This window comes from Thunnus thynnus, chromosome 17, assembly GCF_963924715.1.
Source record: "Thunnus thynnus chromosome 17, fThuThy2.1, whole genome shotgun sequence".
Taxonomy (NCBI): Eukaryota; Metazoa; Chordata; class Actinopteri; order Scombriformes; family Scombridae; genus Thunnus; species Thunnus thynnus.
Genome location: NC_089533.1, coordinates 3576900 through 3604725, shown reverse-complemented (window position 1 = coordinate 3604725; position 27826 = coordinate 3576900). Strand labels below are relative to the sequence as shown.

Sequence of the window (27826 nt, the reverse complement as noted above, 5' to 3'; positions counted from 1 at the left end):
ATTTAAGTCTACTTTAGTAAAGAGTGCAGTGCTGTAACGATTATTCCATTAAGTAAGTCAGCAATCAAGAACAATTGTGATAATTGATTAATTGTTTAATTTCTCAAACATCCAAACAATCACTGGTTCGAGCTTCTAAATTGTGATCTAAATCTGTCTAAAATGTCTTATTTTATTGTAGATTGACTATCTTTGGGTTTGGGATTGTTGTTTGGCCAAAACAAGCAATACCAATATGTTGACTGGGGCTCTGGGAGCTTGTTAGACATTTTAAACTGTTTTTTCTGACAATTAATTAGTCAAAGTAATAACAGACAGATTAATTAATAATGAAAATAATTGCTATGTCCATGAAGAATGACTGAAACTGTGGGTTCCAATTACAATAGATTAAGGGGGAAAAAACAGTCTCATCTCTGACCTTGTGTGTGCACGTTTCAATTAATTTTTCTGGAAATTGGCTTTTTACTGTGGTTTGTAAATGTTTGGGGGATATCAGCAGTGAAAACGGAAAGAATGTGTTTCTGGGTAATGACTAGCTACAGTAAAGGAACAAAAACAACAATGGAGGAGAGTTGTGGGGAAAAAAGAGGAATAACTTTCCTAAATGTGAAGCTGACAAAATCATGACACGCCATTTTTCTGCAAATTTCCTACATTTGCTGTATTTCTCTCGAGTGTCTAAGCTGCCGTTTCAAAGTGTCGACAGTGCATCAAAATGAGCGACAAGCGTTGGCCTGGCAACCCTTTCTGCTGACTCAGCGTGCGGAACAAAACTGTAGATTTACATCCATTCAGCCTCTGCGGGACACCGTACATTTCTAACACTGACAAATAGAAGATACGTCTCTGAATTAGAAAAAAATCTAATTAGAAGTATAATTTATGAATGAAGGACTTAGAGGTCAATATTATGCTAATTTCTTGGAGTGTGTGGGCACATTTTTGTTTTTTATGAGATAGGCATAAAGACTGAATATAACTGAGGGCTTATCTGCTGGCAGCAGAAGCCTCTCCATCCATCTCTTATGTGACCATCTCTGTCAGCACTGGACGCCGCTCCCACCCCTCTGGGTCTTTAGATCACCATCACGCTACATAAATTCATCTTCTGCCATCGCACACACACAGAAACCCACACCGACACACATATAGGGATGAATAAATAATGCCATCTCTCTGAACATGTCCTGTATCCAAAAGACAACTGACGCAGGCTTCAGGAAGCAAGTGAACCGGGCCGTGAATGAACTGTCAGGTCAAGAGGAAGACGATGTGACTCACAGGAGGTTATTCATCCATTGTTGTGAAGTTTGTTTGTTTTTTGTAAAATCACATACTAACTCACCACATAAAATATTTTGTTCTTATTTCTATATTTGTCAAAATAAGGTATTACAGGGATGGATGCTAATGTTCATTCATACAACAGATACAGTATATAGAGATCCAAACGTTTGACTGGTACTCATATATATACGGTGGTATCAGAGTTTTAAAAGGCAAAATCATTTGTAAACCGAGGCAATCACAGTTATCCTTTAGCAACACAAAGGACTCTTTCTACATTTTATACCTTGTGCAGCCAATAATTTCATATAACACCAGTCATGTCATTTAATATAAGTTACTGTATGGCTGTGTGTGTTTAGACAACGACTACTATTAAAGCTTTGAGACCTTTCACTAAAAGAGAAAGGTGTTTTGTGGAGAAAATTGAAAAACTTTATTTTTCTCTATTCAATTCAATTCAATTCAATTTTATTTAAAGTGCAGAATCACCACCATGCAGCATGGTCCCAACACACTTTACAGTTAAAAAGAACAGCATACAGCAGTCAATTAACAATAATAACAATTAAAAGTGGAACAACCACATTAAAAACATCAATGTTAAATAGATGTTAAAAGGTGATTGTTATCTAAATAAGATAACAAAAAAAGTATACTTTTGGAATAGTAACATAATGGCACAAGTACTGAAAAACTTCAAGTACCTAGCCTTGGGCATATTATTAACATCATTTAACACCATAGTACACACCAGACCCACAACCTCAACCAGACTATATAACATAATAAGAAGCTTGAGCGAATTTGTGTTTGCCTGAACTCAGAAGTCATCTCTATGTTATTTTACATAATTCCTCACTTGCAAATTCAAATTTCACCTGCTACAGTATCTCTCGTCCTCAGGAAATGTGGTTTAAATGTTATGTTTACATTGCTGCTGTGGGTCGTAGAGGTCTGGATACCATTATGTGTTAAGTGCTGCTTTTTTTTTTTTTTTTTACCTGTGTTGACACTAGAAAAGTAGGACAATGGCGTATTGCTGTCACAGAGCGCCTCGTCCATCCGTGCTAATGCATGTCTCACTGCCACTGGGACGTGGGCTTACACAGATAATAACAAGAGTGTCTGTTTATACACGTCATGTACTGCCAGTGTGTTTTGGCCTAGTAAGTATAAGTAAGTGAGAAGAAGTGAGTGGGTGTAAGTAAGTGAGCCAGAGAGTGAGTCAAACATTCACTCACAGTTGGTGTTTCTCTTAATAGAAGCCAGTAAGAGGCAAGACAATGTCTCATTCATTCAGGATTCAGCAACACTGCTTCACACTGCAAGACACTGAGTCACTGTTAGATAATCACATGTTGACTCGTTAACAGCTGTACAGTGTAGCATTTGAAAATCCTACATTTTATTCTTCTTTTCGTGCAAAATAATAACAAGCAGAGCTACAAAACAAAAAATATATATTCTAAACTCAAAGTTCACTTACTTGCCTTTTTCCTGAGATTTAGACCCTTTTAGTCCCTTGATTGTGTCATCAAGTACAGAACTTCAATTATGTGATGACAAGTGGTCGAATACGAGATGAGGATGGTAACCGCTGTTTCTGTGCCATTTGCTGAAGGTCATACTTTATGTTCAAAAGGTCAGTGACAGATGTGTGTTCCCATGGTCAGTTATGAGTCTCTATACTTAAATTTGCATAGACTGCAATAATAGTTTTAGCTTAGATAATCAAGACTGGATGGACTATTTTTAATTATATTTTTAATTATATTTTTAATTTTTTCATTATCACACTGTTAACTGGCTCTAAAGGTTTTACACACTGGCAGGTGCATATTAATGAACATCAAACACAAACTTAATTGGGTTTTAAAAGGATGTTTTATGGGGAAAAACAATTTTTTTGGGATAAATTTTGCTGTTAAAATGTTATTTGCTTCACCAACTTGACAAAATAAAACTGCACCATTCAAAGAAACTGCCGCTCCGTTTGATGTCATATCTGAAAAAGATTAATGATATTCAGGGTCTGAATGAGGGTTTTTACACAGCTAGATGTGGTCTCTGGCAACGGTCAAGGACATGTTGTGAGGTCAGCAACATTGCCAACCAATCACTATGGTAGATCATGAATAATTCAATTGGTTTGTTAATGAACTCCAAACAGCTCCCAGAAAGGAGATATTTTGGCTTCACTTTTGTGAAGCGTCAGGAAGTGGAGACGTGTCGTCCATATTTATACACAGTCAATGGTAAATACACATACATTCCTAATTCACATAGCAAGGTGTCATTCAAAGGAACTCTACATATTTAATTGATTACTTCACCATTTAATAATGTGGCTATATTTGCAAACCCTAAGTCAACAAAAACCTGTTGCAGTTGCATTGGAAGACATAAATTAATTACAGGTATTCCTTTTAAAAGGAAAGGACAGTCACTTGTCACAGTAAACACTGATGAGCATCCATGTGATACAGCCTTTATGACTTTGAACAGGCTGTTTTATTTCCGAGACGTTTCCCTAATTAAAACCTATAACACGCAGCTCTGCTCCTCAAAAAACAGAAACCATTACACACCTACCTAGGTAAAAAATAACGAGCAACAGCACACAGTGAAGATTTATGACAGGCGTGGGACATATCTGGGGAGGAAATGAGGAATTATAATTTGCCTGTGGTTTAATAGGACAATGGTTATTTCACTCTGCCCATGGTGGTCCCAACTAATGTAAAAGGGAGACAGAGGAGAGAGGAGGAGGAGGAAGAAGAAGAAGAGTTACAAGACACCTTCTTCCTCAATTAAGCTGATGATAAACCTAATGAACAAATAAAAGAATGAATCAGAAGTAGAGCTTTTTAGTATAGATGCTACATGTCAAGATGTAACTGAAAAAGCCAACGATTGGACATTTTATTCCCTACTTTGGGGAAGGACTCAATAGCTCATTGGACGGCACTTAAGCAGCTGCAACTACAGAGCACCATGACCTGACTTCAGGACACCGAGGTGGGCTACCGCTCTGGTGGCAACCTACAGCATACAAGCCCACAAACACACAGCCGGACGTGTAATGAGCTCAAAGTTACACCGGGTCCCAATGTAGATGGCTACTGTTAACCCGTCTGCATTTTAAATGAACCGCTGTACATTTTATGGAAATCACATTCATTTGCCTTCAGCCATCCAGGCAGAGAGTTGAGACTATTACATCACTCTGAAACATCCTTGTACAAGATAACCAGCTTTACACTCTTTGCATTCGGCATACAGAATTTTTCCTCCCCTCTGTGCTCTCCCTCATTCCAAAAAAAATCACGATGAAAGACCTTGTTAAAGCAGTAAAGGGACAAATATGTTTTCTCTTACCCTCCAAAAGAAGATGCATACAAATACCTGTATAACTTTAAAAAAAACAATCACCTTAAACTTAAATATTTAGCTGTTGGAAACATAGTAATTCCCCCAGAACCATGTAGAAAAAGTAGGATATGTATAAAAGATGATAAGGTGAGATAAACGGTACGCGATAACGTTATAATAGCAGGCATTAAGTACATCCATGTATGCAACACACACCAAACTGCCACTTTGTTGGCCCTAACCCTAACCCAACCATAACCCTAATCATAACCCTAACCCTAACCCTAACCCAACCATAACCCTAACCCAACCCTAACCCTAACCCTAAAACAAAATGGCCTGAACAACTAAATAAATCCAAACAACCAAGTTATTTCTCCTCGACCTCTGTGTCTCCTTGACAACTGCTCCCTCGTCTCCAGTCACCAGCTCTCATTCCAGCGCCAGCAGCTTTCGTGCTTCCCCCCCCTCCGCGTCCTGATCCGCTGCTCTGATACAGCTTCCTGCTGTTGTGTGGAGTGGACTCCCCTCCTGTGGATCGCAGCTCAAACACCTCTTCCTGCTGCGATAATCTCTATTAAACCATCTGCACTGTCATCTCCCCACAGCTCCAGCCCTGAAGTCGCCGCCACAGGACTACAGTATACCTCCTTACTGTACACATCGAACCGGAGTGTTTCTGCCAAGTGTAGTAGATCTGTGGGATGGCGATTGAGGTCGAGCCTTCTCCTAAGTACCTTTATCATTTAATATAGCTATTCTGATATTGGTACTTAAATGATATGAGCTTGGAGGAGGAAAAATGTGGCTTCAGAAACCACAGTTCAAAACTTCTGCTGTTTGAGAAGGTCAAGGATATATTAGCTACTGGTTAAGACAGACTGTAATTCTAAGAAAATAGAGTGAATATGTATTTTTTTTATCTTCTTGCTTCTTGAAATTAAATATTTAACTGTTGGAAAGCATTATTTGGGAAGCATAACAGACCCACTTCCTGCTTCAACTTTGACCATCTGTATTTTTACCATTGTTATTAGTTTTCCTGTGAAAATGAAGGATTATTATTATTACCAACATTTCAGGTGCAGTCACTTTTGGTTGCACCTTAAAAGAGAGTTAGACAATGTGGGATAAACTGTTGTCTTCTTTACAACCCGTTTCATAATCTGACTGCCAGTGTTCTTAAACCTCACCAGACTTTATTATTTCACCATGTTACCAGATCTCAGCAATTACTTTGGCAAGTACAAAAAAAAAATATGTCCAGAACTAAGACAATAAGTTTTCCTTAAAAGTTTTACTGACTTTGAAACCTTCTCTGGGTGCCAAAGTCACCAGTGCTACAAAATATCTTCACTAGTGTGTCCTGAAGCTTGTTCTTCATTTTAAACGTTAGTTTTCTGCCCAGTTTGAACTGGTATCTGTACAAGATTTAAAGAATATGCCACTCAGAAAAAGATCCAGATTAAACACAGTTGATGACAAGTTAAACAACTATACTACAACCATTTGTAGTGTCTTGTATCATCAACAAACCATCATCAACACACACTGGACAAAGCTGTTATCCAGAGAAGTAATAGTTTGGCTCTTCTATCACATTAGAAAACAGATGCCAAATTAGACAACATCCCATAACACATAAAAACTCAATTCAATACACCAGACTTCCTCCTTCACTCTATTGTTTGTATCAACCTTTCCTCTGTTAGCTTAACAACTGAAACTAGACATAAATATCTTATATGTGTGCTGTCAACTGTGTGTAACAGGGTAAAAAACACTACGGTAAAAAGACAAAGAGATGATGGAGGCCTCTACAGGGAACAGGCATCAAGGTCACTGAAATTCCTCCTGGAATAAATCTTTATTAGTCAGTTAATTCATCAGTCAGCTCTGTATTGAGGAAAGTGGCAACGCGGGTCATTTCTGAACTCCTAGGGGACGAGCAACAACTTCGCTGTGCTTCAAATTATTTTTTATTTCGATACATGAGACAGTGTACGGCTCAATAGACACAAACTGTAATTGAAACATCTGCATGAAGATAAGAGGTTGAACAGTGCAGTGTAAGCATGAAGTGCCTTTGAGCTCATATACCGCATTGATTTTCCATCACTTTCCACATACTGGGAGAACAATAAATCAGCCTTTTAAAATTGTACTGGCTGTCCAGCAGGGTAGAGTGTACCAACCACTGCTTGAATAGACACTGTTATAAAGCCCACCACAGCGCTGCAAATGATATTCAAAAAGAAAACTTAGCAGGGGGACAATCAAGGACAGAGAAGTTTAATTGAGGTCTCAGGAATCTCTGCTGGAGCTGAACAAAAAAACCCAGAAAGACCCCACTGTTGCCACGGTCGCTTAATCTTTTCAAATCACAGCTGGGTAAAAAGGGGCCAGGATCAACACTGGGTGTTCTGTTATGCAATGGTCTCCATCATCTCCTTTTCACACCCACAGAGCCGACAAATACTGTAGATATACGGGAAGAAAAGCTCTCAGTCGGGCGCTGAACATGAGAATCAATCAGCGGCAGATCAAATTACGGTCAACTGTTCTTCTTCTTAAGAGCTTTCAGAACCTCGGATGAAGAAAACGGCCGTCGTGACATCTCCGCAGTCGATAGCGGTGATGTGTGAAGTCAATACTGATTAAGTCAAAGATCTGACCTGATGAAATATAAACCGGGTGCTTCAGGCCTCATCATGGAGTAATTAGTCTGTCTCTTTGTGAATTCAGCACTGAGGTGTTTATAAAAATGACAATGCCCACTATAATAGGAGTTTGATGTGTATTACAATATCAATACCACTCTTTTTGTGGCTTGTAGCCTTTGAGCAATGAGTAAAATTAATCGTGACAATAGTGGATAGATTGCCATGAAGATCAGGCAGAATTCAGCTAATTTAACTTTGTGTAAATAATACTTATATCCCACAATCTCCCCAGGCTGAGAGTCAGTGTCAAGAATGACATTCAGTTGATCTGACTGACACATGATGCAGGAACGTGCCCCAGGTGTCGGAGCTAAAACAGAAACTGTGATGCCTGCAAACACGCTAAATTCAATCGTGCCCTCCGAGTGTTAAAAGTGAGAAACAAGGGCCATGCGATCTGTAGGGAGCCCAAGAAACTGGGAGCAACAGGTTGAAGAAAAACACCAGACTGTTGGAATGAAGGTTGAAGTGATTATCAGCGGATTACAAATAGCATAGAGACTCAAAAAATGAACTGAAGCAGGTTTCCGACAGAGTGTTTTTCTCACTTTTCCTCATCCCTCCTCCTCATCACCGTAGTGCTGCTGGTAAAGGTCTAGTCATCTGTACAGGGACAGCTGTTCTCAAACCTAAAAATAACCCACAATCTGTTGTCCACTACAAACAAAGCGACCCCGATCGCTACAGAGCAGCCGTCTGGGGGGAAACTTTGCGAAACTGTTGAAGAGATTCACACAGAAAATCCAGACAGAGGGGACGCTACCAATTAAGGTCAAAGACAGGAAGGTCTGTTAGAAGCCTGGCTGTTAAACTGTCTGTTTTTAATGATGCAGCCAAGTCCTGAAAATAGTCTATTAGTCGATTAGTCTATTGACAGAAAATGATCCAGCAACAGTTCAGATAATTAATTGATTGTGTAGTAAAACTTTCACTTGCTATCGTTTATAAAGTTTAAAGACTTGCAGCTTTTTTCAGTTTTATATCATTGTAAACCAGATATTTACTTTGGACTATTGGACAAAAAAAAGACTTTAAGGCAGCACCTTACATATGCCATACAGTTTTCAATTAATAGGAAAAATAATGAAAACATTAATTGATGATGTGACCACTGTGGCCGCTATTCATTCTCAAAATCCAGACAGACAGATGCTGCAAACATCCACGGGTTGTTAAGTCAAAAGTAAAGTACAGTAGAAGGAAAGGAGTGAATGAAAGCTTCTGAACTCGTGTGGACAATTTATCCTGCAGGACTCACAAGGGAGAGAGCCTCTGTCTATCAATACAACCATTCCCTCTGACTGAATCACTCTGACATCAACCACCCTTTACTGTCTCTTTGCCTCTACTAACACCAATCACCCACACAGGGATTAAAGCACTTTAGAGCAACACCATAATCAGGCAGCTCTTTAATCTCTCATCATTTTCTAAACTCTAAAAAAAAAATGTTATGTCTGCAGGAACGTCTCATGGCATCACCCAGAATGAATCCCCTGGACACAAGCAACTGGCTACACCGCTACAGGCATCCACTGGGGTACATTAACCCTAACCCTAACCCTAACCATAACCCTGGTCCTAACCCTAACCCTAACCCTGGTCCTAACCCTAACCCTAACCCTAACCCTGGCCCTAACCCTAACCCTAACCATAACCCTGGCCCTAACCCTAACCCTAACCCTAACCCCACACATGACCACATACAGCTCAAATTAAATAAAAGTAGAATAAAACATTGTTTAATGCCAACTCAAATAGGTTTGCAATATATCAATAATAATAATAATTAGCCAAAATGGCATGACAACATGTAATTCTTTAAGTGTAACCTAAAAATGGGGTTGAGAACCCCCCCCCCCCGCCTCCATGTACATTTATTTCCTCTTTATTCAGATTGGGATGTTTTTGTGGTGCAAGAAGTGCCTGCTTCACATTCATAGTCGGACTCATTCACAGTTTGCTCCGAGATTGTTGTCAAACACGAAAGTGAGGGCAAGACTCGTTTCAATTCTGTGAACGCCTATGCTTTGCTATTTCTAGATGCTTTATTCGATGTCAGTTTCAATCTTACTGCTGTATTTGTCTTCTAATAACTCATAAATCACCCTGTGACTCCTTCAGGATGGAAGGATCAGGAGGAATTACAGTGACTTTACAGATCACTTAGCTGGAACAAGACAACATCTTGCTTTAAAGACATTATTGTTCTTTAAAACAACCAAAACTGTCAGTGAGACACAAACTCAGATATTCCAAACTCCAGTCAAACCAACGCACCCTTTAGAAAAGAGAAAAGAGTTCAGAATTAGATGTCAACAACTTTTCTTTCTTTTTTTTGCAGCTAGCAATTTTGAGCATGGCTTCACTGAAGTCCCCCTGGAAGACCTGAGTGGAAATGGTGACACTCAGTTCAGTACTGTGGAGGGAAGAAGGGCATCTTGTCCTTGCGGATCTGCTCGAAACGTAAACAAAGGAGCCCAGGTGGATCCTGGGTGGGGCAAGGTTTTGATAGCTCTTTCCGCAGGGCACAGCACAGCTGATAAGAGCCGTTGGCTGGGAAGAGATAGTCAATTATTTAGACTCATCATTCAGAGTCTGGGCTGTGTCTTTAGGCCAGAGCCTCTGCCCTGTAAAGGCCCAGACACAGTGGAGTGAAGAGACAGTCTACCCACTGTACTGTAAGCTAACAGGACCTGCTGAATGTTTTATCACAGCTCAATCATTTTTGATGTATTCAAAGGAAGGTCACCAGGACAAAAAATAAGAGAATTTAATGGATAAATAATGAACATTTAAATCGTGACAAACTGCACGACTACCAGCTAACAAAGCTAAATTAGAAAAGCCAAATTATGAGACCAAGCAAATAAAATCTTAACAATATAGGTTATAAAATTTGTCTACAAGTGCTAATACATACCATGCAAAATGAGGTTAATGTTTATGAAATATACTAGATAATAGATAACAGAATAAAACTTTAACATTAAGGTTATTTTTTGAGATAATGATGAGAAGGTCCATGTGACCAATGCATCACATTTCAATCATTTCTATAGAAAATATTACTTTTTTTTTTTACAAACTTAATTGTCAGTAGCGACGCATCTGAGCAGTTGGATCTGTATCAGTGCAGAAACTGACAATAAGCAGATCCACATTAAACACAGATTTCTGTTCTGCTCCATTCATTTGTTGTGGTTAACTAAAATATGTAAAGCTACCACTGATACTTCTTGCACGCTCCAAAATAAATGCATTTATTATAAAGTGAAAGGCAGTGGTAGGAACTTTTACAGTGACACTGAAAGTGTTGACAATGACATTCATGGTTAGCTAACATTACCAAGAGATTTCTTTCTAAAAAAGCAGATTTAGACATTGTCCACTTGTTTTCATTACATGTTTAACAAAGCTTGATAAAGGAGAATGACTCAGAAAACAGTCTGAACTTAAAGACAAACTATACTACTAGCAGCTGGAGTGAAGCAGAGTTACGTTGTTTAGCGGGTCAGTTTTGACCGTAAGAGAGCTACAAACAGGTGAAACGGTTTGGTAAAGAGATGTAGAAGCTTGTAATTACACTCAGTGAACAAATTACATAACGCCAGTAATCCTACAGCAGAAACAGTGTATGATATATGTATTAGACAAGGTGAACATAATAATACACAATTACAAACTGCACAGGCTTAATGGGAACATTGGTGTACGAATGTCTCCACTCGGCAGTCCCAGACATCAATACGCTAATATTGAGTATCGATATTGTTGGAGAGAAAAGTCAGTATTTGTCAAGTGTTCACTGGTGAAAATGATTTTTGGCGTTACATATCTATTTCCCTGGGCGGTCATGATGAAACCTGGAAATTAGTCTGCAAAAGTGCAAGTGTAAACAAATTGGCCGGAGATTACAAATCAGCATTGTTTCAGTTTGCTTACATACAGTAAGAGGATTATCCAATAGCAGATAAAGGGGTAAAAAGTTAATTTATTGGCAAATTATTTGGGGTTGGATCATTCCATTAAAATATAAGCAAGGATAAGGAGGAGAGAGAGAGAGAACAGAGAGGGAGGGAGGCTGAGAAATTATACAGCAGGAGATCAGCACATCTATCACTGTCGCTGTGCAAAGTTAAAGCTCCGGTGAAAATTACAGAGTTTGGCTCGCTTAACAATTCAAGGACACACACGCACACACCACACTCCGCCTGTGGGCTGCAGAGGTGGGGTGTCAGGGGAGATTTGAGTGAGAGAAGGACTCAGAGGACCAAAAATGTTGTCAGAGCCCAATCTGACAGAAATGCAGGCGAGGTTTTGGCACGTTACACCTTGTTCACACAGGAGATGAAAGCATCTGATGTCTGCAGTTAGGTTTCAGCTGGGCCACTCGGACCAAAAGTATATTGTTAAAAAGACAGCACCGGTTTTATCACCTTTCCCCTGTGAAAAGAGGCTGTACTCAACAATCCTCATCTATTTCAAGCTTATCTTTGTGAACAGGTAAACAGTTAAGTGTAGGAACTTCAGAAAGTTGTACTGTCAATCTTATAATTGACTTATAATTGAGCGGCCCACAGGATCTGTAATGCCAGAATCAGCTACAACATATTTTGGTCTTTAGAGATGATCACTGTGTCAGATTAGGCAATCATGAGTCATAAATTCATGCATAGCAGACTATACATTGGATCCCAACCAATCAAAGCTTTCCACTCTTTTACAGCTTAGGTAATTAATCAATTGTTTGCTCTATAAAATGTGAGAGAAATAGTGAAAAATTACCATTACAATTCCCCAGAGTCAAAGGTGACCTATTCAGATGTCTTGTTTTTTTCTGACTATCAGTCCAAAACCCAAAGATGTTCATTATTCTATTATTTGCAACTATTTAGACACTATTACTACCATGTATGACCAAAAAAACAGTAAATCATCACATTTGAGAAGCTGAAAAGAGTTAAATTTTGGCATTTTTTGCTTAAAATATGACTAAAACGAACAATAAATGGACTAATCGATGATCAAAATAGTTGCCAATTAATCTTCTGTCTTTGCAGCTCTACTACTAACTGATGAGTCTGCATTTTAAACATTATTTCCGTCATAAATTTTATGAGTTCTGAGAGATATCCATACAGAATTATGAAAGTAGTTTATGGTCCAGGATCTAACTTTAGTTCCCAGGACTTAAAAGGATGTTTGATAACTTCTGCAAACTTACTTGGGAGGTAAATGAGGAACCAACACTTACCAGAAACACCCGGTACGCGTCTTTCCTCGTGACAGAACCCCAGCACGGGTCTGTATCGTTGTACTTCACACTTCCAGCGCTGCACGAGTGGTTTCCACTGCACAGGAAACAACCACACAAACAGACAGAGCTTTAAGTTTCACCCCAACATTGTGACACCTTACAACTTGTAATGTAAAATGTCTGGTGCAAAATATCATGAAAAGCACAATCAGGTGAATCAGATGAAGAAAAAGCCGTCGCTGTGAAAACTAAAACTATCATTGTCGACGGAGCTTTACTAAAATCATCCGGCTCTGCTCATGCCTCCAAGAAGTCTGCAGTTTGTGCCTTTGGACAAAGCAAACTGCTTTTGAAGTCTCAGTTACATCTCACTTTTATTCTTGCTGGAAGGTTAGTAAGGTTTAGATCACAGTGGAGGAGAATTTAATACGATAAGGCAGCGTGCTGCGCCTCAGGACAGGATGTGGTAAGTCTGCTTTGTCACAACAATTAGAAGAGGATACAGTTTATATATTGAAACTCAAAATTTATACTACGATTGAACCGTTATGAGTTCATTCAACAAAGCAGGAAAAAGTGGCTGAATGCGGAATCAAAAGTTTTTTCCAAATACTTGTGGAGGGTAAAGTTGAAGTATTATTAACTTATTGTCTTTTTTTGATGAAAGATCAGATCTCAGTCTCTCAGTGCACCACCATAGTATATCCCTGCTCAGCCAAAAGCAAGCTGGCAGCCAATAAATAAAAAGCAACTCAGTGTGTTTTTTTGTTTTGTTTGATTTGGGGCTCGAGTTGGACGGACAAAAACATGAATAACTGTCTGATTAGGGTCTGGCTCTGTGCAAATATTGTAGTATGGCTTTGAAAACATCACCAATCCGTCCACACCAAGGGACGGAGGGAAGAGAGGGAAGAGGGGCAGAACAGTGATTTAACCAGCAGACCAACCTAACTTTGTTGTTTGCCAACCGAAAGAGGACAAAGAAGTAGTTCAGACATTTCAGTGTAGATAAAGATCTTTATGAAAATGTTAATTGGATGCGTAAGCAGTGTTTTCATATTTACCCGGCTCAGTGAGGATCTTGGTTTACTCTAAACATTAACGTCAGAGAAAGTAATTAAGATAAAATAGAAATTCTCAGTTTGATCAAAGGTCATACAAGGTATTGTTCTTTATTTGGAAATGAAAGTTTTTTGGAACTGCCTGAAACTATCAAAAACATCACTGTCAGAAACTTTAATTGTCACCACCCTGATATCATCCCACTAGAACAGCGTTAAGGGGACAATGGCTATTTCTGTGGTCCAGGCTCTGGAGGGCAAGTCTGTACCTATATGAAATATCGTATTCAGACCGCCCAACAGGCTTGCAATAAAAATCTATCTGGAAGCAAGTCAACATGACTCAGACGCCTGGAGCACCAGTAAGAGGTCAGCAGGCCTAAAGGCCTCTGTCAGTAAAGCTTTATTGTCTTACTCCGGAGTTCAGAAGGTGACAAAAGGGACCAAAAATGTGTGGGCAGAGGAGCCAATAAGATGAGGACGGATGTGCTTTGTCTTGCCAAATCGGAAAATAGCAAATGTTCCAAAAGTTCTTCAAGAAGGTCATCTATAAAATCCATCTCTATATAAGTTTTATCTCACAATAAAACTGAGAATGAAAGTGATAAATTAAGTATATTGGACTTACCAGGCAACTTCCATTAGCGATATAGGCACGGCTGCTGCGTAGATGGCCAGGTCTCCGTACAAATACACTATGATGCAGATGTAGAACATATTGACGCCGACTGAAAGACAAAAAACAAAAAAGATCAAGATATGAATGACTCATTATCGTGCAACAGGTTCGTCTACATGATTGTGAAGAAAATCTGCACGGTTATGACGTAACGTGAGGCCCCAAGGTAACAAGCAAACACATTTTTCATCTTTTTATCAGCCGTCCAAACCTCCAATTGTTGATGGACCTTGTGTGTCAAACTTAACCACTACGGCGTCATCTCTAGCAGCAGCCTGTGCGTTAGCGGCACATCTTATTGGTCCAATATTAATAGCAGTAATTAAAAAACTAATCACTCCACAGAGGAAGTTTTCCTCATCAGCCTTTACTCTCCACAGCGACAACCTCTTTAACCATCTACCCCCCCCCTTCTCTCTTCATCCACACGGCCGACTCGCAGGCCCGTCCCGGCTGCCTTTGCCGAGCCAAGATTGAGAGCTTTCAACAGCGGACAGATCATCACGGTGCACCACACATCCATCATGCTCTTGGATTCTCAGAAAAGGGGGTTCAACAGTCCAACTGGACCTATCAGCTAATTCATCACTGCCAAGGAAATGAGAGCATAGAGTCCATTAAAAAGAAATAAAAAGTGACAGATATGCGGCTTTACGGGCTACACTGATTCTTTTATGAATTAAGGGCCGAGGGCGCCTATCGAACGGTTAAATTAAGCCGAGATAGAAGTTGAAAACACGAGGAGCTTGTAGCCCAATAAACAGCCGTTCATCCTGTTGTAAAAAAAGCTGTTTCACAACAGAATCAAACATTACAGACTTTTGGTGGGTTTTTTTTATTGCTGCCCTTCCACCAATATGCTATTTTCTTGGAAAATTGATCAGGAAGTGTGTATAAACATTAACTGTGTTGTTCTATACTGCCACGAATGGAGGTTTGGCCTAAATTGGCACACCACATTTGAGGAGGTTTCTCAATTTATAAGTTAAAGCTTCCACTCAAAAGTAACACAAGAACAAAAAGAAATCGATTGCCAGAAAAACTATTTTGACAATCAACTAATCATTTAACTAGCAAATCATCAAACTAGCAAAAAATGCCAAACATTCTCCATTTCCAGCTTCTCAATTGTGAGAATTTGCTGCTGTTCACTATTTTAGATCATTGTGAATTGAATATCTTTGGTTTTTGGACTGTTGGTTGACAAAACAAGCCATTTTATAATATATTAACATATTATATTATATTATATTATATTATATTATATTATATTATATTATATTATATTATATTATATTATATTATATTATATTATTAAAATAACTGTTAGTTGCAGCTCTACGTGACACGGAAAATTTTACTAGTTTTGTGTGAAAGTAAGTAATGCACTGTTTAATTTTGAAACTAACTTCAAATTAAACAAATAAAAGCATTAACCCAGATTGGATGTGAATCAATGAACTGATTTGAAAAGTTTACGTTTCAGTCTTGTTCATTTCAATTCAATCAATAGTCTGAAAATGAATTCTCTATCTGGTGGCATTAAAATGCAGGGTGACATAAACCCAAAGCTTTCATTTGTACTTTTTGACTGTTAACATGAAAATCAGCTTTCACCATTTCTGCCTTTCGCTAGTTCCCTCTCAGTCCGGTCCACTTTCCAAAACAATTACACCCTCTTCATGCACCAACTGTAAAGATGTGCAGACGTGTAAAACTTAGCAGGATTTAGGCTCTCTTCTCTCTACACAACTAGTTCTGTCACTTTTAGTGTGCACAATCAGCCACAACACCATGAACACCTTTGAGGAAATGCCCAGACTTGACAGATTAAATCAGCTGGTATTCAGATTCATCAGAACACAAACAAATACTGGAGGAATCCTTGATTAACAAAGTGACCTCCGTATTTTTGGCATCTCTCCAGTACAGTCGTAAAGCATCCCCAAAAGAAATAAACACTTTCCTTTTTCAACACGCATTTTTAAAAAGTTTTCAATCTTTCTTGCACTATTTTTACGTTATCTCAGCTTTAGTGAAATGAATGTCTTGTCAGATTTGTCTTCTTTTTTTTTTACCTGTTCTTAATCTGCCAATCTTTGGCTACTAGAATGTGTATGTGGTATGGCTGTATGTGTATTGAAAATAAAACTGAATTACACATACATGCGTTATGAGTAAAAGCACGTAATATGTTGACAAGATTGGTTGCTTTTGGGGGGATTCTTGGATTGGTTACCTGTATACTTGTAAAGTGCAGGTACATCAACACAAAACAACCTTTGTAATAATTTTAGTGTATCCTGACATACAAAGTACAGTAAACTTTTGTACTGGAGCAACTGAGCAAGTATCACACTGAAGCAGTATGATGGAATATGATGTTGAAGAGTTAGAAACTGGCATATGTTTTAAGGTTTAATAGGAGGGAAAATTAATTTTCTCAATCTTTTCCCCTCATGTTTCTGACTAGAAACAAATCCGTCTATGCTACGTAATGTCTCCTATGGCCCAACATGGATGAGGCATATTAGCAGCTCGGTGGCAGATAGCAGAAACAGGGCGTAAACTCTGCTGCCACTGTCAGTAAGCGATAGCAAGGCGAGAGGCGCTGCATGACCACAGGGATGCAGGCCTTCACAGAACTGTAACTAATATTTCCCAATTACCCAGAGCCACAGGCAAAAAGGCTGTAAAATGGGTCTTCACGTAGGAGCCCGGCCTCTCGTGTAGCTGTGAAACGCATATATATCCATCACCGCGCTGCTTCTGACTGACAGCAGACCTGACAGCCTCTATGTGAGCAGCTACAGAAAAAAAAGTAGTTGAGCGCACAATATGGAAAGCCAGTTTTAAGATTTAAAGTAGTTTAAAGACATAGCACTGTATTTAGAGATTTCATAGTATACATTAAATCACATCAGGGAAAGGAAAATATGCTCTTTTAATTATTGTTTTCTAAAAAGTTAGCGTTGACCTCTCACTGGTGTGAAATCTCCTGTAAGGACAAACTCTCCCGCTTTAATGGTGTTTTGTCACAAATGACAATGATAAAATAAAGTAAATTTTAACTTTGAGATTCACCTCATTAACCTTCCTCTCTCCTTATAACTCAAATTCTGCTTCTTTGGGGAATGTTAGTCTGAGATTTTTGATGATGAAGTGAGATTATAGACATCCATAAAATTAAAAAATGTAAATTGAGCCACACCTGCAGGCAGCAACGCCATTAACGATACGTCTCTAAAAATAAGTAAATAGGACAGTGGAGAGTAGAGAAATGATGATGCAGTGACAAGGGTAATATTAGACTGAATCTCTTTATCACAACTCAATCATTTATATAATTAATAATTAAATCACTTTTTGTTTACATCTAGAGACAGACAGGCAGATACGGATATCAATATTTGAAGGTTTTTTCCCTAACTAATTGGTAAAAGCCAATATTTCCGTCACGTCAGCATCCTTTTCAGTGGGAAAAGAAGTGTTTTTTCTTGGTCTGGCGCAGGAGGATGACTCTTATCTTTCCATTTACACCTACAAAGCTCTGATTGGCTTGGTTGTTCTTCCAATGAGCGAATCAGACGTCAGTGAGCACAACACCGCGACAGTTTGAATCGCTGGGAAAAACTAGAGGTGTGGGCTGTTACCCAAAGGTCTGAACAGCAGGTAAATCTTAATAAAGATCCTTTTACATGTGTCGTTTAAAGAGTTGTAGCCGAGATATGTACTGAGCAGGACACTTACATAATAAACCTGTCAACACTCTCTAATAGACAAACTCTGTAATGGCAATTTTCTACAATATATCTGCTTTATTGACCATTAAGAGCAGCCATGCCAATTACAATGAGATTACCTTGAGAGTGGGATGTACTGTATTGTACATTATAGCAAGACTTTCAAATCTTATAAGTATACATCTGACAACAGTCAGTAGTAAGAGAAATACAACACAGTGATAATTCTATCATTTAGGACTTCAAACACTGTTGATTAATACCTCAATTGATTCTTTTGACTATAAACTGTAAGAAAATAGTGAAAAATGAACCTCCAAAGAGCTCAAAGTGATGTATTCAAATTGCTTGTTTTATTCTACCAATCGCCAGCTGGAACCATTGGATGTTTGGCATTTTTACAATTAAAAATTAGTAAAACTATTCATAAATAATCAAAAATTGTTGCAGATTAATCATCCGCCAGTCAACTAATGGATTATTTGACAAATCTTTTCAGCTTTACTATCACTGATGATGCCAAAAACTTTTGAGCCGCTAATGCCTTTTTCCATTTCTTGTTTAAGCTTCGAAGGATTTATTTCCTTTAGGCTCTGAGCCAGACATGAGCTTCCTGCTGAAGCATTTATCATATGAAATGTGCTCTGCTCTACAGTTGTAGATACACCTCGGCCCATCACGAAAACAGAGCAGAGGTCTGAGTAAGTTATTAGTTACAGCAAAGCTTGCTTGGTTTCATTTTAAGAGACAAATTAAGCTTTGGTGTAGCGAGCTTTCTTCCCGGACTAAACTTGTGATATTGATCTGCTGGGTTGGTCGCGGTTAGCTATTATAACAAACCCCCGGAAATTAAAGTGCATCCTTTACAAAGCTGACACAGGAAGCTAATGTAGCAGCGGCTTATGGAAAATGATTGGGCTGCAAGCTAAAGCAAACATGTCCATTTATCTTCTCCGTGGCACAGGCGATTCCTGATTTTCATTTTCGCCAGTGTTCTCAATGCACAAATATGACATTTAAGTAAAAGTCACTCAAGTATTAAAAATGAATGTGCACATGTTTGGCTCTCATTAAAAAGGCAGAAGCCCAGGTTACAGCTGAGTAAATTAGTATTCGTCGCCATGGTCCTCCGTATGTCAGGGGAAGGGCGGCTCACGTTGAAGAAACAATCCTGCTGTTTGCACAGCCGCCATGTTAACCGCCACGTCGCATCACAGAGGTAAGAAAAGCTGAGACGAGATGCTGATTCAAGGACAGCACTCTGTTTAGTCTCTCTCTCTCTTTGTGACTTTAGCCAAAGTCGCCTTCTAATCAACTTTCAAATCATCAATGTGAAGGTTATAGTAACACCTTTCCACAGTGGTGCAGATAAACCAGCCCCCCCATCAACATTCCTGTCAGTGACTGCGGGTCAGGCTGATACGATACCCATGGCCTTATTCCAAGCCTGCCTTACCGCTGCTGCTGCCGCCGCTGCTGCTGCCACGTCAGTTTAGCTCGGGAGGAAGTCAAATGCCCTCTAAGAGTGCCTCTTCAACAGTAGGAGAGATGTGTGTTAATTGCCAGCAAACGTGCAGGGAAAGAAAGAAAAATGTGCAGTAACGCCTACAGTTTATTGTCTTGTGAGGACTGAGGAGGTGGTGTTAAAACAGTTTTAATGTCCTGGAACTTCAGCGAGGCATAATGGACTTGTTTGCACTGTTGCTTGTTATTTACCTCCCTGCTCTTCATGTCAGTGAATAACACGAAGACAGCGCTGGATACAACCGTCAGTCCAGACTGCCGTTTGCTCTGTGTTGATTTTGTTTTGCTTCGCTTTCCAAGAAACAGGAACTGCTGATTATCAGACATCAACATCTGTCTCTTCACACCAAATAAGCTTTTGCAATTGAGTTTTGTTTAGGAGTTTGTTTGGATTAAATTGTCACTTCTAACAAACTGCACAGCAATTCTCTTGGAAGATGACTGATGGTAGAATTTTTAACTTTAAATAATTTGTGTTCATTAATTAGATTTACATGCTTTTAGATTAAATACCATTAGCCCGAGCATGCAGAGGTCATCCAGGGTCAAGTGTCAGAATCCCTTCTGTAAGCGCTCGCACCTGGCACTGAGTCTGCAACTTTACTGACACTAATTAAGTCACCCATTAAGCCCAACAACAAATGCAGCAGTGATAAAGTGCTCTCCAAGAAAAGTAATCACTGTGGACTAATAAAATATTTAGAAACATTAAAAAAAACACAGATTACACTGAATAATGGCTCTGCAGGGCCGCAACTGATGATTATTATCATTGTTGATTAACCTGCTGATTATTTTTACTATTATTCTATTAACTGTTTAATCTATGAAATGTCAAATAGTGAGAAAAATGCCCTTCGTCGTTTCCCAAAGCCCAAGATTATATCTTCAGATGTCTTATTTTGTCTGAAACAGTCCACAATCCCAAGAGATTCAGTCAAATATCATATATGACAAAGAAAAGCAACAAATCCCCACAGTTGAGAAGCTGGTATGAGGGAGAATTTGGCTTTGTGAAATGACAAAAAATTAACCAATTATCAAAATAGTTCACCGATTCATAATCAATGACTACTCTTTGCTGTTTTAGTGACAAAAACCAGCAAATACTAAAAGTTGGCATCAAACCATTGGCATCCGTCTCCTCCACTGACCGGCTTGTAAACCTTGCCCAACCTTCTGTATCTGCCTCCTCCCCAGTAGACTGAAATTTTTTTGTCTTCTTTTGTTGACAAAATCAATAACATTCGATCTAATTTTAACAATGCTACTGTTTCCTCTGATTCATCATTCTACTGTCCTACACTCTCGTCTGTTTCCTCCCCTATCTCTCTGCACATCCCATGTCTTTCCTCTTGCCCCTTAGATGTAACCCCCCCCCTCCCCCAAATTCCTTAAAGAGGTCCTGCCTATCCTGGGTCCTCGCCTACTCTCCATTATTAATCTCTCTCTCACCTCTGGCTGTGTTCCAAATGGTTTTAAGATGGCGAGCGTCCAACCCGTTTAAAAAAAAAAAAAACCTGCCCTTGATCCAGCCCAACCAAATAACTACAGACCAATTTCAAAACTACCATTCATCTACAAAATTCTCGAAAATAATCATTGCACAGCAGTTCTTTGAGGTCATTGAAGGACACAATATTTTCAATAAATTTCAAACCGGCTTTCACCACCAACATAGTACGGATACAACACTGCTGAGAGTGACAAATGACATCCTCAAGCAGGCTGACGATGGCAAACGTTTCAAAACTGGTCCTGCTTGACTTACCAGCTGCTTTTGATACTATCGATCACTCCATCTTGGTTGATACATCTAAACAAGTGGGTAGGTATCTCGGGCTCTGCTCTCAATTGGCTCTCGTTCTATCTGTCAAACAGGAAGTTTCAGGTTGTCATAGACAACTTTGCGTCTTCAACTGCCCCTATACTCTGCGGAGTCCCACAGGGTTCAATCCTCGGTCCCATCCTTTTCTCATTTTACATGTTTCTTCTGGGCAACCTTGTTAGCCAGTTCAATTACATCTGTATTTTTCAGTTAAGCCAGATGATAATATAATATATATATAATATCGGTACCCTCCATGACTGCCTGGCTGTTATTAAAGAATGGACATCACTCGATTTCCTTCAGCTTGATTCAGATAAAACCGTGGTTCTTCTAATTGGTCCTAATAAGTTTGTCTCTGAAGTGAAAACTCTGCTCTCTGGCATCCAATGTCAAACCCTACTCAAGAAATCTGGGTGTATATCTTTGACTAAAATCAAATCAATGCTAACACTAATCTATACCCCAATTTTTTCATGCCTTGACTACTGCAATACTCTTTTCTCCTGTCTCAAGCAGCCCTGTCCTGCCTGCAACTCGTGCAAAACGCTGCAGTCAGACTGATGACCAAAACCAACTATAGATCTCAAATCACACAAATCCTCGCATCCCTTCATTGGCTTCCCATAAAATATAGAATAGATTTCTTCCGACCAAGGTCTCTTATTTATACCCGCAAGTCCAAGGGTGATTGTGCATTTGCCGTTAGGGCCTCGTCCCTCTGGAACAATCTCCCTGACTCTGTTAGATTAGCTGAGTCTGTAAACTGCTTTAAAAAACTTCTCAAACCATCTCTGCTGATTTGCCTTCCCTGCAAAGGGGCTGCAATTTATTTTTCTGTATACAACAAATGTATGTTGTTTATTGTTTGTATCTTTATCCTGTACAGCACTTTGTAATGTTGTTGTAAAAGGGTGCTATACAAATAAAATCTTATTTAATTAATCTTACTAAATGTCCGGTCAGATTTGTAATTGTTTCCTATTCATTCTTTAATTAGATGATGACAGTTCCTGATTTAAAAACCCATTTTATGTATGCTATCTTCTTGTACAGCTATTTGTGTTTAGGCAACATTTAAAACTTTTGTTAAACATGTTTATATTTTTAGTTACTGAAAAAAATGTCATTTTGGCATTGAGGTAATATATCAGCACTAGATTTGAACAATTTTAAATGATGTACCTAGCCTTATCTGTTTCATTTCATTACTTGTCTCACACAAGTAGCAAGAAGAAACTGAGCATGTCGGTGCTGTCAGGACAGACAAAAGAGCTGCCTTTCCCCTTTTTCCTCGTTCACCATGTGCTGGGACTCGTGCCTATCTAATTCACTTCTGATTAGAGTCCCTGGGCAGCTTTCCCATTGCATGGGGAGAGAGAGAAGAGGAGAGAAAACTCATTTCCTTATTACCAATCAATACCTCCACGTGCCTCACCTGCACACAGTGTTTCATGATGGGAAAGGTCATCAGCAAAGATTTCTTTTTTTCTTTTTTTTTTTAAGCACTTCACCTTTAACAGGCAGGACAGTCGAGCTGAGTGACAAGAGGCTGAATGGATGGGAGCACACTGCAGCTTTCACAGCGTGAGCTGCATGACGGCATGCATGAGTGCGTTCACACGTGTGGGTGTGAACATGAGCCCGGTCGATGTGTGCTGTGCTTGTGAGCGCATGTGTGCCGAGTGCTCCACCTAGTGTTGATAAGCTGAAGGCCACAACATGTCAGCACAGATGATGTTGTCAGAGCTTTGACCTTTTGTTGTTCCTTTATTCCTGCGACAACAGAGACGCCGCAGACTGACAACCGGGATGCTGCAGACTGTTGAGTCACTCACATCTGGTAAAGAGGAGCCAGTCGGTGTAATTCAAGCAGAAAAAAAGGGGGGAGGGAGGAGACGAGGAGACGTGGCTGCTGCATGTGAACACGACCGGGGACAATGTTGCTGATATGAATGAGGAATGTAAAGCTGCAAGGTTTTTTTTTTTTTGTCTCCGGTTCAAGGAGAGTGGGATTCTGCTTTCAATTTGCCATAACAAGTCAGCAGAAGGTTCATTAGCTCCCGTATCACTCAGGTAGAAGCCTTGGAGGTTGTACCTCCACCCACGCACATGCACAGCAGGGAGATTAACAGCCTTGATGGGGTCTCAAACAGGTAATTACAACCAAAGGCAATTTATCCATATATAATTACATCCAATTAGAGATCCAGCAGCCTTCCGTTGTGACTGTGAGGATTGCACATGAAAGGTGTAAAAAAAAATTAAAACCATCCCACACAACCTTCACTGCTCCTCCATAAATGTTACATGTGGCTATTGAAGGTGGTGTCTGCAGTTAATTGAATCATGAGCTGTGACAGTAGAAGCTTGAGGCCAAAGGAAAGAAGAACATTTACCTTTGTTGAAGAACATGGAGGCCATCTGACCCATCTCAACCCGCTCGACAATGTCGAAATGATCGACGTGACCTCCTGATCTCTCTGTGAAAACATTAAAACGCCATCTTAAGTAAATACCATGGACGAAGGAGGTGGTTAAATGTCAGAGTTAAGTCTTTTTATTATGTAAAATGGGTTAAAAACTGGTTCATGACCAACTTTATGAGTTTACTGTTCACTATTGTTGAGATTAAATGGTTAAATTCAGGTAACACCAAAGCAGCGTTCACGTTTTATGTGTCAAAATGAAAATATTACAGTGAGATTATGTTGGCCTTCATTTAGCATTCAATGTTATCTAAATACTAAAGATACCAATACCAGCAAAACATCTTGTTCATCGCACTTTTAAAGAAAAAACAGCACGAATGTGAACTTAGGAGGAAATGTTTCAATCAATCTTTAGCCAATAAAATGTCAGAAAATTGTGAAAAATATTACAAATACGCACAGTCCAAGTTGACGCCTTCTAACTCCTCGTTTTGTCCGACCATTAGTCCAAAAAACTCAAAGACATTTAATTTAAACTTAACATATATAATGAAAATAGAGGAAAGCAAATTCTCAAATTTGAGAAGAATTTTTGACAAAAGATTAACTTTCTGCCCCTCAACTAATCAATTAATTGAGTAACTGTTTCATTTCTAGGAACTACTTCCTGTTTACAAATATTGAGATTCAATGGCTAAACCAGAGAAACATGAAAACAGAGCCCAAATTTCATGTGCAGGACTAAAATTTTACAGCACAATTATCTTGGCCAGATATTTAAAGAGTAATAAAACATGCTCTGATGACCACTGGAACAACTTTGTAATTTTATAGTAAATTTTTATTAAAACCTTGTATAAAAGTAAACTGAATGTGCAATTTCAACCAGGTATGTAACTAACAATTATTTTTATTATTGATTTTTTTTTTTGGATTAGTTTATTAAATGTTTGGTCTATGAAATAACAGAAAATAAAGACTGCAGAGTGTCCATCACAATTTCCCAGAACCTTAAGTGATGTCCTTCAAATTCCTGTTTCTCTCTTTTTTTTCTATCTCCCATCTTGACGGATAAACATTTTCCAAAGACAAGAAAAACAACAGCATCAGTTTCTTGAAATTCCTACAATTTCCTGACAAGAACGTCTACTGGCCTTGTGAATTATGACTTCTGTCTGTCAAGAGCAAAGGTGGAAGTAGTGTGACCCCTGAAGGAGGAGGTTAGGGAGGATGGTTAGGTTCCCAAAGCGTCTGACTTTGAAACAGGAAACAACTACTCGCATCCTGTCTCCTACCAAAAGTTGACACTCGCCACAACCACAATGTTTTTATAATCTTAACCTAGTTTTTGTTCCTAAAAAAACAAAACATTTTTGTGACAGTAATTTTGGAAGATCCTACTGGTAGGGGTGTCGGCGCAGAAAACACTCATGTTCGTCCTTTCAGAAGACAATAACACACGTCCCGTTTTGTCGTTTGGTTTTAAGGACTTACCAACATGTAACAGGTCCAGTTTGAAATGGCTCAACCTCGTCTTTGTTGCCAGTTACTGCACTAATGACAGTAATACAAACTATATACGATAACCAGTCGTAGTACAGAGAACGATACTCACGGACAGACAAGATGGGCTTCGTCTCCGGCTCTGATCGACCCCTGCCCATGACGTCATCATCCGAATACTCAGATGTGGAATCGCTGTCATCGATCTGCGGAGGACGATATGAGTGAGTGTCTGTTTCCCTAATTTCCCAACATAAACAAGAGTCAGTTTACAAGCTATTAACACAGTGTCTATTTGCCCCGTACGTGATGCAGGGGAGGAAAACATCTGGAAATTACCAGCAACAGCTGGGGAGGTGCTTTGGAGAACCGAGGACTTTTACAGTTCACAACCATTCAAGAGCCCACATATCTGTCAATGGTAGTCAACTTTGTGAGTGTCATGAGCTGAATTAATATGTGAGACGCTGGCTGGGATGCAGGGAGGAAGTAGGAATTAGGAATGACAGGAGCTAAGCAACAGCAAACAGGCAACCCAATAATAATAAACAGTTTTCTAAGATGCAACAACACAGCTGAGAGATGTCAACATCAGGGTTTTGACCTCAAAAAAAAAAGTTATAATGTAAGATAAACTGGGCTGTGATAAAACAGTGCTTAACATTTAATAATATAAGTTTTGGTATAATGTTGTATTCGTCAAGGCTTAAATTTTATGGGTCTCATAGTTTCCTATAATTTTCTAGAAAGGAAATTATATTTAAATGAAAAATCTCATAAGAGGGTCCCTATTAATTACAGCTAAAATGGAGATTCAATTAGTACACTTCCAATTTATTAATTAGAATTAATTAATTGCACAGATCTAGACTCATCTGTGTGAGTGCATACTTATATATATAGGCTAGGATTCAGGCAGTAAGCTGTATGTGTAGATGTGACTAATTGTATATTTCATGTATTATATACATCAGTTTTACACAACCATCATTTAAAGTATCATCAGTACATCAATTGAATCACTGTAAACTCATAATCAAAATCTAATAAAGTCCATGTTGGTGCTTTATGAAGAGTACAGTCTAGTTGTATTCTTCTTAAAATTCCAGCAGAGGGCGGTAACATCAGAGCAGTCAGTGCCAAACATGAACTATTTCAGCTGTAAATGCAACACAATCAGTTATGTGATATTTCAGACTAATCACACTCAGCCACACAGTTAGAGGTTTCAGATTATTTAATATGCAGACAGAAATACTTCTCTCACACTTATGGTTTCTGCCCAATAAACTTATATGGGACTTCTCTGAAAAACATATGATGATGCATCGCTGTAAAAAAAAAAAAAAAACGCCTGTATTTCAGTTATTATTACGCTTCGCTCGAGCAGAGAGAAATAAAAAGCATTCAGTGGCAAACATTTCCAGTTTTCTCCTTCTTTTGTTTTCCATTTACGTGGGAGGAAAAAAAAAAAAGGGCTTAGAGGAGTACAGGAGCTATGAATCAAGGCTGAGTGTTTAAAGCCGGGCTATCGTCCTCAGGCTCATAACTCCTCGACTGGAAACCCCAAAGGCATCAAGCAAGATGACTTCTGCACCCGGGGAGAAACTAAAAGCTAAGGCCCGGCCATTTAGACTGCACAAAGTCTTTTTCTTAGTCAAAGTAAAAAAAAAAAATGATTGAAGACTCGGTTGTTTCCCTTGTTAATCAAGTACAGTCCTACAGTGACACTTTCATCCAAATTGGGTTTTTTTCTTTACAAGCAGGTGGCCGGAGAGGTATTGGGTTATAAAACAACAGCCCTCTAAATAACGGAGCTATTAACGGTGAATTTATCTTCAAAGTCTAGTTGTTTAATGAGCTTAAAATGAAAAAAAAGTCATTGTTTCTCTCAACTGAAGGAGGAGATGTTTGTATGGTCAGAAAGGTCACCAGGCTTTGATTCTCCAGAGATGCTCAAAGCTTTTAAACACAGCGGAATCAGATCTGTGGATCACCATGTTTTTTGTCATGTGTGCTTGTATACAGTTTGTCATTAGTTTACTACTTTTAACTGTAAAGTTCCTGAGTTACAGACGCAATGTGCTGTTTGGTTTCTTGACTTCTCACAAGACAGGAAGCAGGCGGTTCAAATCTAAAACACAATATCTTCCCACAGATATGTCAACATCAGCATATAACGTCTGTCAGCCGACGAGTTACCGCAAATATTTTATTATAGAAATGACAAAGCGAGCGGTTAGTTAGAGAGCGCTGACAAGTTGAACTTGTCAATATTGGTATCAGACTCAGAAATCCAGTATTGGTCAGACTTTACTTAACATGATCTGACATGAGTTAAAATACGTAAATAATCAAAGACTTCAGGAGAGCTAAAGAGAAGAAACTACCTCCTAAAAATTGCCAGG

The 27826-nt window shown here is 39.0% G+C and overlaps 1 protein-coding gene across 1 annotated transcript in view; it reads right to left on the bottom strand.

The window, feature by feature from the left end:
• The window catches only part of tmem104 (transmembrane protein 104), a 56971-nt gene that overhangs the window by 24758 nt on the left and 4387 nt on the right, over window positions 1-27826 (bottom strand). The window contains exons 5-8 of the mRNA XM_067616011.1: window positions 25531-25624; window positions 23883-23966; window positions 14338-14437; window positions 12646-12742 (exon numbers count right to left, since the gene is read on the bottom strand). Coding sequence (XP_067472112.1) covers window positions 12646-12742; window positions 14338-14437; window positions 23883-23966; window positions 25531-25624 — 375 coding nt within the window. The remainder of the gene's footprint in view (window positions 1-12645; window positions 12743-14337; window positions 14438-23882; window positions 23967-25530; window positions 25625-27826) is intronic.